Source organism: Plodia interpunctella, chromosome 21 (assembly GCF_027563975.2).
Source record: "Plodia interpunctella isolate USDA-ARS_2022_Savannah chromosome 21, ilPloInte3.2, whole genome shotgun sequence".
In the NCBI taxonomy this organism is placed as follows: domain Eukaryota; kingdom Metazoa; phylum Arthropoda; class Insecta; order Lepidoptera; family Pyralidae; genus Plodia; species Plodia interpunctella.
The window spans coordinates 1,346,728-1,361,642 of NC_071314.1; the positions used below are offsets into that span (position 1 = coordinate 1,346,728).

At 36.0% G+C, this 14,915-nt stretch overlaps 2 protein-coding genes across 6 annotated transcripts in view; one reads left to right on the forward strand and one right to left on the reverse strand.

Moving 5' to 3' along the window:
- PIG-S (Phosphatidylinositol glycan anchor biosynthesis class S) overlaps positions 1-2,869 on the reverse strand; it is a 49,743-nt gene extending 46,874 nt beyond the window's left edge. For both annotated transcript variants that reach the window (XM_053761518.2, XM_053761519.1), the window contains exon 1: positions 2,687-2,869. In XM_053761518.2, coding sequence (XP_053617493.1) covers positions 2,687-2,720 — 34 coding nt within the window. In that variant the 5' untranslated portion in view covers positions 2,721-2,869. The remainder of the gene's footprint in view (positions 1-2,686) is intronic.
- The window catches only part of Indy (I'm not dead yet), a 40,462-nt gene that overhangs the window by 20,799 nt on the left and 4,748 nt on the right, over positions 1-14,915 (forward strand). For 2 of the 4 annotated variants that reach the window (XM_053761513.1, XM_053761515.2), the window contains exons 2-14: positions 3,338-3,471; positions 5,476-5,623; positions 6,632-6,897; positions 8,019-8,133; positions 8,804-8,892; positions 9,377-9,502; positions 10,006-10,131; positions 10,910-11,024; positions 11,302-11,393; positions 12,087-12,187; positions 12,934-13,026; positions 13,199-13,392; positions 14,386-14,523. In XM_053761513.1, the coding sequence (XP_053617488.1) occupies positions 3,425-3,471; positions 5,476-5,623; positions 6,632-6,897; positions 8,019-8,133; positions 8,804-8,892; positions 9,377-9,502; positions 10,006-10,131; positions 10,910-11,024; positions 11,302-11,393; positions 12,087-12,187; positions 12,934-13,026; positions 13,199-13,392; positions 14,386-14,523 (1,650 nt within the window). In that variant the 5' untranslated portion in view covers positions 3,338-3,424. Of the gene's footprint in view, positions 1-3,146; positions 3,266-3,337; positions 3,472-5,475; positions 5,624-6,631; positions 6,898-8,018; positions 8,134-8,803; positions 8,893-9,376; positions 9,503-10,005; positions 10,132-10,909; positions 11,025-11,301; positions 11,394-12,086; positions 12,188-12,933; positions 13,027-13,198; positions 13,393-14,385; positions 14,524-14,915 lie in introns of those variants that run through there. The other 2 variants (XM_053761514.1, XM_053761516.1) reach the window with 2 other exon arrangements.

Consider the following 14,915-nt stretch of genomic DNA (forward strand, 5'->3'; position numbering starts at 1 on the left):
GTATATGTTCCTAGGACAGTGTAGGGATAGCACTAAGAAGGGATTTCCTGAAATTCCTACGGGCAACGGATTTTTACTCACATACGAAGTTGTGGGCAAAAGCTAGTATATCATAAGTATAATCATCAATAAAAACCCGATAGACAATAGAGTTAATAGCATACAATTAGACACGCGATATGAGGCTCCTTTCAAGCTGAATCGCCGTTTGTGTCAGGCGACATGAATATATTTGCATAGCAAGTGGTCCCAACCGGTCGATGTTGGTCCGATGTGTGGACAGTACTAGTTCTGATTACAATGTTGTGTACAAAACTGATTTGTTTATTTAAAAATTCATTGCACGACATTACAAAAAATTATGCAAATACATAATGGTGGACAGTTCACTAGTGTGGTCTGTAGTCTACAGGTTTGTCTAACACAGATGTATTTAAACTCAATAGGCTATTTTACAACAAGTCAAATCAGATACTTTTACACAGATATATGATTCCTTATACTCAATAGGCTTTTTGACAACAGGTCAAATCAGATACTTTTTTCTAAATGTCAAAAACATATAAACATAATAAAATATTTTTTTTTTTTATGGAACTTGTATGACAGTGATGTCGTAGTGACGTCACTATTTCAATATCTCACATTGAGTCAATAAGCATTCCTAATAAACTAAATGATAATTAAAAATTGTAAATCATAAAATTGATCAATTGAAGTGACTTTAAATTATTGTATGTGAATATTTATGATACTTCAAAAATTTTATTTTTTACCCGGTAAAAAGCCTATTGAAAAATTCCCAGTTAATGTTTATCTTGTCTATGATTTTGTAAACCAAAATTTCTTATTTAATATTTATATATATATCATTATCATATATTTCTTAATTGTTTGCATTTTTCTTATATGGTCTTTGTATGTGCACTGTTTTTTAATTGTAGTGTAGATCGTAACCTTATATTTTACTACTATGTATAGTTTTACTACAATTTGTTATGTGTATTTAAATAAATAAATAAAGTGTGTATACTACCTGCCACTAAATGGCAGGGTAGGTGGTAAAAGTGTCATGTCAGCCTTGAATAAAATCTACCAGTCAAAGATTGAATAGAGATAGCATTATGCACGATAAAGCTAATACTAGCGGCCCGTCAAAAACAAATTGTGCAACTTAATCTTCCTCAGGAATCACAATAACTGTATTGGTGAAAACCACATGAAAATCCGTGCCGTAGTTTTAGAGTTTATAGCAAACAGACAGACGCGGAAGGGGACTTAGACAGTGCCAAGTGGAAATCAAAAAGTAATGAAGCATATCCTGGCTGGGCTGAGGAAGCAATCGGGAAGTTCAGTTTTGAGATATGACAACATATTTGTTGTTATTTTGGTATCCAAAGGTTTCAGAAGTACAGTTTATTTTTATTTTATTTATTTTGTTTATTTACCACTCTTACAACTATTTGTTGACGTGTTGACAACAGTTGTTGGCGTGACTATGAAATAATTAGTAATTAATTCTACTACACTGCAACATTTAAATTCGTTTTGTGTTGACCAAACAATAGCAATATATGCAAGAAATACCAGAGTTGTACATTTAAATTAAACTTAAAGGGCAATGACAAATAAATTATGCATTGAATTAATTGGGATATTGTATGACCAGAGACAGTACAGAACATCAGTTCTGTCAAAGTGTTGTCTCTGATCATTCACAATATAATTCCCTACTTGTCTATAGTTCCATTTGATGTCCATTCATGGGACGATGGAAAAAATAATTTAACCATAGACCCTTTACTTTTTTAAATGTGGCCAACTGAATCAAAAGGGACCTTATGGCGCCCGGCACTTACAACATCACTGTCTTTGTATTTGAACAACGGCGATAAAAACCTAAGTGCCAGCCGCCATAAGGTCCTTTTTTATTTGGACGGCCACAAATAACTGTGTACTAGAAAAGATTATAAATAAGCAATACCTAAATAAAAAATTATATGCATACTACATACTTCCTTCTTTCAATAAGCATCCTATCATCAGCAAACAAGTGGTAGTTTCCAAATAATCACAATATACATGTTATCTTCTCTCCATTGCTTATCATGTTATTAATATCTACCTATTTTTAGGGTACCGTAACTTAAATGAAAAACAAGACCCTCATCAAATTAAATAGTCAGCTAGTGTGCAGGCTTCCTCACAATATTTTAATTCACCGGAAACAAGTGGTGGTCTATGAAAACTAAATGCATTAATATTCAAAGTTTAGTTCGAACTTAATTCCAAAATGACTAATGGTTAATGTATATACCAATATATTAAGCCGAGTTGTATGCGATAGAGGAAAACTGCCCCATTTTGAGAGATAGGTGATCTTTGAATGATTGTCTTTAATGGATAACCTTAATCAATTCAGTTTAAATATGAACTAAACAGCTGAAAGGAGAAATAGAATCCACTTCATTCATTTTCGCCGGTCGGTAGGGCGTAGCAACTAGATCTATATTATTATGTACTGGTGAGGTTATGTAGTTTTGAATCAACATATTTCTGAGAGTTCATTACACGTCTTTATACTTGTGTATAGCTAGTAGCAGATACCGAAACAGAAAATCAATGTTTTAAAGAAAATACGTATTTACATGGACGAACGATAGAATTTAATCACAGAAGTACTTACCCTCTGCTTCCGACTTTCTTCCTTGTTTAGTCATATCCAGTGCTGATTTATTGAATTATTTAATTGATTTGCTCATTTAATACATGCCGTTAGGATTAAATATTATCAATTATTTCGTCTAAAATCGCGAGTATATATACCACTATAGGATCAGCTGTTTATTTGTCAATACCTTTGACATTGACTGCGTTGAGTTTGACATAAGTTTTCGTTCCGTCATGTTGGCAGTTCGCATGAAGTTGCTCCGTTTTCGTTTGTAACTTTCGAAATAAAAATTATAATGATGGATGGACATAACATTCACGTAACATCATATCACTATATTTATTTCAAAAGGAAAATATAATACACCATATTTAGTGTAGTATGTACTTAATTCACTACAATCAGCATTATTATAGCTTTGTGTAGTTGTAATTATATTATAATACGTTCCAATTTACTACTTCTCTTTACGCGTCAATATTTTGTTACGTCTTGTCAAATCAATAATTTTATTTTAACGAGTTTAACGTGTAGTTAGGGTTTAAGTGTTTGCCGAATTTAATATTAAATAATCGCTTAATATGAATTAAACGTGTATGTATTTTATTTTTAACGTGCAGTACATTGTAAAAGGTTTATTTGAAAATAAGTTTCTATTATTTCCAGGCACTTCTGAGAATGTGTGCAGCCACAAAATATTCCTCGTGAATATTATCCATTTGGGCGGTATTTCAACAATAAAACTCATCAAAAATGTCTACAGCAGTTGAAAACGGTATCAACGGTGGCGACGAAAATCGGTAAATATATTTATTTTCTGCTCTCTTTAAAAGAATGTCTTTTTCATTATAAAAAGAAAAATAAGTACTTATCTTTAGTCTTAGGGATATAATAATTTTCTATTTCACAAGAGTTTAGGTAGTGGGATAATAAGTTAATGTCAATTAGAAATAAGTTTTGGAGCAATATAAAATTAAAGATAGCCCAAATTAAAAAAAATTAGGTTGAAAATCATACTTATCTTAATATAGATTAATCTGAAGTTCTCTAAATAAGATCCCAGTATACCCAATTTTTGTTTTACATAAATGAGTGCAATTTTTTCCAGAATTTAGGGGATTTTTAGAGTAAACACACATAAATACCTGTTGCCCGGTACTAATGTTTGTAAGTTGCTGAATGGCATTGCATCGTCACCTTAAATACTGCATTCACATTTCGTTGCACAGTTTTGTATAGATTAAATGTTATATTTATTTTATTATGTTCTTTCACACTCAGTAAACACACAAACTTAAAAATGGTATTGTCATATAAGTACCACTAACTTCTTTTTTTTAATTGACACTTTTTTTTTCAATGAAAATCAGCCACAGAAAATAAACTGCATGAGTTATGTCATTACTTTTTTTTTTGTTGAGAGACATTTTTACATCTCAGTGAGTGTGATTATAGAGTAGTTATCTATTGTGCTAAGAATATAAGAATAATATATATCCTTTATCTATGGCTTTTATAGTTTATAAAGAATTTAAAACCTTTGTCCACTGTTGTAGTTAAAAAAAAATATTTTAAAGTTATAATTGTAATTATTAAGTTTTACTTGACACATGACATGAATCATGAGTGGTGTATTCATGTTCATATATAAATTTACATATTTATTTTAACTTATGGTAATCTTTGCTAAATCAATAATAGACTATAATACTTCATGGCAAAGTTTGTGAATACAGATATATATTAAATTATAATAGTATCATTGCATGTGTACGTACACACATAGGCATGTATTTTCTTCTATTCAGAATTTTTGTGTGTTACTCACATTTTAAAAAATCTTTTTCACACTTTACCTTGTTATGACTATTTTTTTTTATTACTTTATCCAAATTCAATTGGCTTGATGAATTTTTATTTTATTTGCATGAAATTGTTAACAATTATCTATAAATATCTACTTTTTCTTTTAAATATTGTTAGCATTTTGCTATTTGGGAATTTATATCTTATATTTCATAAAATTTCCAAACTTTTTAATTTTTATTATTAATAGATGCAGGAAAGAAGTATTAATACATATATTTTTTTATGGAAATAATACTCACAGTACCTTATCATGGACTGCATCAATCAATATCAATGAACATGTTTTAAAGATATATGTATGTCAAAGGTATTTTTTCCTTGATTTAGTATTTCAATTTTAAATTTCGCGCGCATGAACGGTTCAAGGTCAACGTATGTATGTGATTTACACATGATTTCAATGCGCAGAAATCAATCTAGGTTTCTGTATTTCAAATATCATTAAAATTCCGGTCAATCCAAATCCGATAGTGTAATATACCACCAAGACAGTTTCTTAATTGTTTTTTAACGACAATAATCATTAGATACCATAGTATATACATGTATAGATATCTAATAGGTACTTATATAAAATCGATCGATCACGTGACTAAAAAGAAACAGTACGAAGAACGGAGAAGGACATAGGGTACTTTTCATATTGGAAAAATAAATGTTCCCGTGGGAAATTCATGCGGGCAATATATAACAATCTATTTGGATTGTCGTAGTCGTATTCCTCGTGGTTCGGACCTCGACCTCTTCGCACATAATGAAACACTACAACGATTTACAAAATTAAATATAATTGCTTTAGCTGCAAAATTAGAATAACAATAGATAAAACTTTAAAAAAAAATCTTCTTTCCTGTAGTTTGACGTTTCCGCTTCCAGCTAACTAACCTCCGGGGCCGACAACAGGTTGCAATAATATGTGTGTCTCTCTCTTCCAGCGGCACGACCTATTTTTTTTCCAGAAGTAGGTCGAGCGCGTCAGCATGGCAGCGCTTCAGTTTGTTCTTCTCGATCTATTGGAAGAGCTTACTGGTCGTGCTGACGCCCATATTGTTACTGCCCATACCGATCTTGCAGGAAGGAAGGGTAAGGATATTGTAACTTTTTTCGCATCTGCATGGATATACTTGTGTGTTCAATGTAGCTTGTCGACCGGGTTACACCTTTGGTGTAATCAACCGAGATTAGGTGTAAGTCTAGCCGGCTAAACCCAGGTCTAGCCAAACTTTGGGGTTTAGCCATAACATATACATATATTTAATATATTATACTAGGCATCCTGATGTACATTATATAAGCGAAATAAATAAACGTGAAGTATGAAGGAAAACATCTTGAGGAACATAGTTTAGTTGACGTTTATACAACTATTTGCCACTAGATGGCGTAACAGCGGATTTTTATCGAACACATTTTTTTAACTATTACGTTACGCCATCTGATGGCAAATAGTTGTATCTTCACTTGACAAGACTGTACTCGATGAAAGAAAAGCAAGAATTTTATTATTTTTACTATCCTGTTTTTTTTTCTTTGAGCATTTTCCCGCTTTTTCTATAAATTTTTGTATACATACATACTTATACTTTGCATTGTTTTGGCAAATAATATTCCCGTTATCCATAAAAAATTAAAATATTAACGTGCGTGCCTTGTCCGTATTGTTGATTATACATGCATATAATGTACTACAAAAATATAGGTTTTAGTAGATCCATAAAAAGTCCGCGACACTATACATCTATCTTTTATAATTAAGTAACCAGGCATTTTATATGTAAAAATATAATGTAAGCTAAAGTATTTTTGTCACTATCACACTTTAAAATATTTGAAACTGACAGAAAGAGACAAAATATATGCTGCATATGCATGCTTTAACATAATTTCTTGATAACAAAGTATATTTATTTACAGTACGATACTGTGATGCAGTGTTTTAACTAAAATGTACAATTTAAATGGATTTTTTTATACATGTCACACATGATTTTTAACGTATATTTTGAAAATAATAATGACATGAAAAAATCTTGGAATCGAGCTGGAATTGAACCAGCGTCTTTAATATATTTTTACAATGTACAATTCCAGGAATACAGATGTATGTACGTGGTCCTCATAATGGCGGTGTACTGGGTGCTGGAGCTGCTGCCGCTACCAGTGACCTCTATGTTGCCCATAATTCTATTCCCAACTATGGGCATCCTGGACTCGGACAAGACCTGCGCAGCGTACATGAAGGAGACCAATATGATGTTCATGGGCGGACTGATGATAGCCGCCGGGGTGCAGCATTCGAAGCTGCCGAAAAGAGTGGCTTTGTTCACCGTCCAGGTTGTAGGATGCTCACATAGAAGGTCAGTCTACCTTTCTTGATGACAGCTCCACGCTGTCGTCGAACAGTTTGCCGATGTTTCGTGTATTCGGTGTACCTATATTGCTGGGTTTTCGTTGCGGTAAATAAATTCGCGTCGGCATGTGTCCCGAGTTCGGTGCCAGTGTGGTGATGAGACATAAATCAATAAATATATACGGACAAATCACACAGATTGAGCCCCAATGTAAGTTCGAGACTTGTATTATGGGATACTAACTCAACCATACTATATTTTATAACAAATACATATATAGATAAACATCCAAGACCCGGGCCAATCGGAAAGAGATCATTTTCTATCATGACCCGACCGGTGATTGAACCCGGGACCTCTCGGTTCAGAGACAAGAAGGTCAATGTACTGTGGCGACATCTATCGTCAACTACAACGATGCCGACGTAGCTGTAGATATGGTTAGTAATTAATCGTTTTTAGGGTTCCATACCTCAAAAGGTAAAAACGGAACCCTTATACGATCACTTCGTTGACCGTCCGTCCGTCAAAATGCAAAATGAATGCATACGCCTGCTTTTCACCATTCCCACTAGATGGCTGTACGGGACGACTAAGGGACTAATAGGCCTGTTATAAAATCACAGCCGAATCTCCCTCGGTGCGCGAGTCTAACTCTCACTGGACCGGTTTTTTTTTAGCCCAGAAAGCTTACTTTACCACCATTTTCTCAAACTAGTCTACTTTGAAGATTTTGTTGGCCACCGTTTTCGGTTTAGTAGACTGTGACTACACTGTGTAATGGAAAACTTTGCAATAAATTCTTTTATCTAGTGTAGAATAATTTGGAAAGAGGATTAATTAGTCTTCGCTAATAAACAAAAGAAATTGGTAATAATGTGATGGTGGCGCTAGTGTGCAGTTATCACAATAAGCCCCAGGTTTTAATCTTACTCAGTGACATGAGTTTGATTAGCAATCTGACTCATGTATTAGTAATTTTCCTGGACCTGCATGGAAACCTGCTCTCTGGTTTCTGTAACTAGTATCTTCGCGACTATTCGCCACTAGATGGCATTCGTACAAGTCACGGCTTTAGGTTACTTGAGTAAAATCTGAAATCAGTAATAAATGTTTCCGATTTTCAGATTGAACTTCGGTCTGACATTCGTGACCATGTTCATCTCGATGTGGGTGTCCAACGCGGCCGCCACTACTATGATGGTGCCCATCGTGGAAGCCATTTTGGAAGTCTTGGAACAGGTAAATATAATTTTTTATTTATTTTATATATTTATATAGGCATACACAAGAGATTACAATCTTTAACAATCAGTAAACAGAGTAATTTAACACTCAAATATAAATAATGTCAAATTCACACTATCTGAGAGGAGGTCGTACTGTAAAATGTCACACACTATCACAACACACAGTCATCTGTGCTGACGCGAATACGCGAACATTGCGTAGTTTGTATGAGAGTTTTTATTTAGCGAAATGAAAAAGAAGTAATGTATACCGAATCCGCCATTCGGCGCATAGGCCCGCGATAGTGTGGAGCTTAAGGTAGGTACTTGAGATAAAATCTATGACCACAAATAACTCTCGTGTTAAGCATAAATTAATTTTAAGGGAATATATTTGTAAATGATAATATGGAATTTTGGTCTGAAATAAACACATTATTTTTTATTAGATTGATGGTTTTCTTTAAATGAGAGAGAGAGAGAGAGAGAAAGATAAGGATTACATTCCTCCTGGCCGTCCTCGACGTTCCGCCTGGTTTGATGACATAAAGGATTGGACCGGACTTAGATACAACCAACTGAAAATAGCGGCCCAAAGCCGCGAGGGTTTCCGTGTGCTGACCTCCAAACTTCAATTCGAAGATGGCACCCCATGATGACGATGACGAATGCTTTTCTTGCAGCAAGGTCTTGGCGATGTTTACACGAACAGAAAGAAGAATCCGGAGAACGGAAAGGAAGCGAAACCAGCCAAAGACAACGTTGTGGAAGAGTGAGTTTATTTATATGTAAACTAGCTTTCGCTTGCGTTAATTTCCCGGGAACGGGAGCCCTATGTCCTTCTGCATAGTTCAAACTACATGTGTGCAAAATTTCAAGAAGATTGGTTGAGTAGATAGAGCGTAAGGAGGTAATAAACAAACGAAACTTTCTTTCGCATTTATAATATTAGTTATTATTAGAATTAGTAAAAAAAATTACATTTCTGAACATTATTAATTTTAAAATGAATGTTATTTAAACGGTCAACAAAATATTCGTAATATGGCCAACAAAAAAAAAATCTGGTCAGCTGAACTCTGCTATGAAAGAGAACTTGGGTCCCACAATTTTACGACATGAAAACATTAGTTCTAAGAGAACTAATGTTCCCCCCTCCCCCTTTCAAGCCTCACGTGACGACCTAAATAGGACAGTCGCTGGTTTACACTGTGTTCTCATGCAAATAAATGTCGATTGACATCGTCCGCCCGCAGACCACCAATGCCGAGTGACATAACGATCTGTTACTACATGAGCATAGCGTTCGCGTCCACGCTGGGCGGCTGCGGCACGCTGGTGGGCACCGCCACCAACTCTGCCTTCAAGGGGATCTTTGACACGTGAGTGTTATAGCCGCTGCAGCCTCTCTATATAGGCTTTATTGATTCTCTGATGAGACTCTATGATTTTTCTGTACTTATAATAAAACTGTAACTGGATGGAGATATTTACGAAAAAATATAGGAGAGTCCTCTCCTATATTTACCTAAATTGTTTAAACAATGATTTTTACAAGTTTTGTCTGTCTGTCGTCTGTGTGTCTGTGTGTCATCATATAGACAGGGGCGCGGGTTCAATTCCTGCTTAATTCTAAAACTTTTTCATCTCATTATTATTATTATTTTTATATCAAAGATGCGTGAATGCGTGTTGAAATGCTTGTCAATGGTCTGACAACTAGGGATATCGACGTGCTGAAGTGGAGTCGAAAAATTCGGATACTGGACCCTGGGTTCCGACGCTCAACGGCTCAAGAAGAAACCGGCAATACGCTCAAATAAGAGAGAGAGAAAGATTAGGATTAAATTGTGAATGATTGTGAGTGAGTGGTGCTCCATTCCAGGGAGTTCCCGGAGTACGCGTCAAGCGTGAACTTCTTCTGGTTCATGACGTACAGCGCGCCGCCCATGCTGCTCATGCAGCTGCTGGTCTGGGCCGCGCTGCAGGTCACCTTCATGGGCATGTTCAGGTCTGTATGTCTGTATGTCTGTATGTCTGCCGACGTCATTCTGTGTTTAGGGATTGCTCCCATACCAAATGTTGAGATGAGAATGCGGAGATGAGAGAGAGAGAAAGAAAATGAGGACTTTAAAGTATTAGTACTTTTTGGGCTGACACCTTAGACCCATTTTTAAACTTAACCTTTGCCTTCCATCAAACTAGGTTGAGATCAATCGCATTCTAATCACTAATAATAATAAAAAAAGTACTGATATAGCTATTTCAATAAGTAATTTTAGTATATCACTGTGTGAACGTTTAAAAGACGTCATAGTTTGAGATAGAAATCAAGTCAAATGTGTATGAAATGCGTAAATTATTCTGTGGTGTTCCCCAAGGTTGTCATTTTGGACCACCATGATATATTTTTCAGTCAACATTTAGGATGTTATTCTAGTCATAATTCTGCAGGACAACTGAGAATAGGTTAAAATTCTAAGAAATAGATTTAACATGAAAATTATTAACATGTACCTTATTATAGTCCCCAAGGATGTTGACATTTTATACCAATTAATGTAAATAAATAAGAACAAATGAATAAAGAATTTAATTTAGGCCCGGTATAAAACATGTTTCTTAAATATTGGAAATTTATGTTAGGCTCAACAGCAAAGTTAATAAGAAATCAACTTTTACCTAGTAGCGAGACCTAAATCCAAATCTATACGCACGGTGTTCCACAGGGTAGTCCCTTAGGTCCTTCAAGAAATATTTTTCCTCAATATTGAAACTTGTACCCACAGACCTAACAGTGAAGCCGCTAAGAAAGTGAACCTAGCTTCGTCTGGCTCCAAAAACACTCTCATGGTCATCCGGGAGCAGTACAGGAACCTGGGTCCGGCTACTTTCCACGAATGGGTATGTTGATTTTTGTTATACAAAATTTTATTACAATTAAACGATACTTACGAAATAAAAGAAAATACTAGGGTGAATTCCACGAGCGTTTTGACCTCCGCCGCGGGCTGTCATTAGTGTTTATTAAATTGTACCATACATCGTAATCAATTTAATTATCCTATTTTATAAATAAATAAAGTACTAGTACAATATTGATTTTATAAATGTTTATTAAAAAAAATATAGATTTTATTAAATACTTTTTTACAAGTCGTACGTAATTTGTTGGTTGCAGTCGTCCGGCCTGCTGTTCATCCTGGCGGTGTTCCTGTACATCTTCCGCAAGCCGGGCTTCATGTTGGGCTGGGCCGACGTCATGACCAGCATGTATGATATTATTTATTCCGCGACTTAGTCCGCGTTGAGTAGTTGCTTTTGACAGAATAATTATATTGACGACCTCGGTGGCGCAGTGGTAAAGTGCTTGCCTCTGAACCGAGAGGTCCCGGGTTCGATCCCCGGTCGGGTCATGATTGAAAATGATCTCTTTCTGATTGGTCCGGGTCTTGGATGTTTATCTATATGTGTATTTGTTATAAAATATAGTATCGTTGAGTTAGTATCCCATAACACAAGTCTCGAACTTACTTTGGGGCTAGCTCAATGTGTGTGATTTGTCCGTATATATTTATTTATTTTTTGTTATTAATATTTTTTTTACCCATGCCAGATTACTCATTTCTAGAACCAATGTTTTTGTATAATCTGATTCTGTACAATCTTTCATTTAGTATCCCGTGTGTTGTTACTCTTTTACGCAAAATCTACTGGACGGGTTGTTATGTAATTCAGTACACGGGTAGAATATAACCTGGAATAACACATACGGTACTTTTGATCCCGAAATTCCCACGGAAGCGAAGTCCCAGGGCGCAGCTAGTAATATAAAATATATTAGACGATTATGTATAATCTTTGATTTAGTATCCCGTAAAGTCTTGAATCTTGGGACCAACTAAATTAAAGTGTGATTTATATATACATATTTAATCACGTATATTATGAATATGTCCACCACAGGAAGGTGAAGGACGGCGTGACCTCAATGTTCATCGTGGTGCTCATGTTCATCATCCCCATGTCCGTGGACTGCGTCAAATTCTTCTCCACGTCCGCTTCGTGTGAGTACTTTATTGTTTTCATTCTTAATTGTAAAAAAGGAAACTAATTTTGAAGTCGAATGTGGCGCCATCTGCCACGCCACAGACTCGCTCATCATCATGTCGAGTGTGTTATTGCTAACACTGGTGGCTGATTTTGTTCAAGTCGCCTAAAGGCATCTGATATGATTTTTACGGCTACTTACCGCCATCTAGCGGCAGGTAGTCGCATACACACTAAGGAACTAAACTGTCCACCAGTGTGCAGGTTTCCTCGCGATGTTTTCCCTCACCGGAAGCAAGTGGTGGTCTATGAAAACTACTATATATGAGTCAGATTGTTATACAAGCTATGAGTTTGTACGGCACGAGCAGGATACGAACCTGAGACCTTTCGATCTACAGACGCTAAAGCCGATTAAACGCAACGACGATACCAGACACAGGTGATGTACAACATATCCAGCTCCACACGTCGCCGATTTCGGATATACACCGACGAGAATGCGTGAACATTGCGTGGTTAGTATGAGCGCTTTTATTTACCGCAGTGAAAAGCCAGCAATGTATACCGAATCCGCCGGACTGTTACACTGGAGGTCGCGGGTTCGATCCCCGGTCAGTTCAACATGGGAAATGATAATTTATATATGCATATGTCATAAAATATAGTATCGTTGAGTTAGTATCCCATAACACACGTCCTGAACTTACTATGGGGCTAGCTTGATCTGTGTGATTTGTCTATATTTATTTGTTTGTTGCAGATGAAGAATTAGCGGCTGCGAAACCTTCCCCCGGGATTGTGACGTGGGGTATTCTGAAGGACAAAGTGCCATGGGGACTGCTTTTCTTGCTGGGTAAGTAAAAAGTAGTAAAGTAAAAGAAAGAAAGAGATAAAGAGAGATAAAGAGGGAGAGAGAGAGAGAGAGAGAGAGCTAATAAGCTACGATGTGCACTTAGCGGTCAAACTTATAACACCCATCTTTTTGCGTCGGGTGTTAAAAAAAGGATTTATTTTTTCTTTCCCAGGTGGCGGTTTCGCGCTAGCCGAAGGCAGCAAGACCACAGGCTTGTCGGACAAGATCGGACAATCTCTAAACGGACTACAAGGCTTGCCTCACTGGCTGGTACTACTAGTGGTAGTACTTGTCACGCAGTTCATCACAGAGTTCACCTCCAACGTGGCCATCGCCAATCTCATACTGCCTGTACTCGCTAATATGGTAAGTCTTAGGTTTCTCACGAATTATTTGAAGTTTCTCACTTAAAGTCAAGATTCTTGTCGAAATCTCCAGGTTTCTCGTTTAAAATTCCGAGATTTTTCGTTAAAAAAAACAACGTTATTAATGAAATGGGTTATGCTTCACTGGCGGTGGATACACAGTTTTGTTCAACGTTAGAGTTCACCTCCAACGTCACTAACGCCAAAGTCACACCGCGCCCGTTCTGTTTACAATATGTTAAGTCATATGTTTCTCGGGAATTACTTGAGGTTTCTCGTTAATTACTTGATGTAAAGTCAAGATTCTTGTCGAAATCTCAAGATCTTAAAGTCAAACATTCCCGTGGAAATCTTGTAGTTTTTAACTGGAATTCTCAAGAATTTCTGTCAAGAAATGTCTGATTAGCAATCGTCGATAGCTCCGTCGTTCATCAATTCGCAGTGACCGGCGGCTTATATATACAGGGTTACTGGTATCAAACGCAAAACCTGCTAAAGACTGCTTGGGTACATCAAAACAAGCAACTTTTTTTTTCGTAAAAAAAAAAAACAATCTAATTTGCGATTCTACACATGTTAACTGTATGTAATAGCCAAGCAACACGAGACAGTACAGTAGCGTTATGTAGCGGAATCGAACATAGAGTTAACGTTTTATAGAAACGACATTAAAAATTATTTCTTTTTTTGTATTTATTACGTTTAGACAAAAGTCGTAGAACAAAAGATGTTAGTCTCTATGTACCTTATGCGCCTTTGGAAGGTTATGCGTTAGATACCAGTAACTCTGTATATCTGTATATGCAGGGTATATATACATGTATTGATGTTGTCAAAATCGTTATAATAATCGAATGGGACGTTTTATGACGGTCATGTTAGACTGTTTAGTCCAATAGTTTTCAAGTTTTAAATGTTGTGTCGATTTGAAACTTGTCGTTAAAGGTTAGGTTTTAAGCCTATAATTGTATGTAATGTAATCGTGCGCGTGCAGTCGCGCCGGCTGTCCATCGACCCGCGCTACCTGATGATCCCGGCCGCGCTGGCCTGCTCCATGGCCTTCCACATGCCGGTGGGCACGCCGCCCAACGCCATCGTCGCCGGCGTCGCACACATACCCACCTCGAAAATGGTATGTCTACTTTCATTTATTTATTTATTTATTTTTGTAGTGAAAACTTCTTTGGCGGCGTTGTGCACTTTCTGTTACGGGTAAAAAATGTTTAGTCTCTCGTCAGGGACACGTGATCCTGATCGATTATGATCGAAAATTAGTAAGACGTCAAAAAGTGCACAAAGTTAATATTCACAGTTTTCACTTCCGCCGTCACTCCCGGAGTGCAACGTTTTTTTTTTATAATAAAAGAAATAAAATCAATTTATTGCAGGTAACAAAGACCCATAAAATTATCAAAATACAAATACAAATGTATATATGTTTGTTGGTTATATATATATATATATATATATATATATATGTATGTATGTGTATATTATGTCTGTTATACAGTTTAACAGACATAA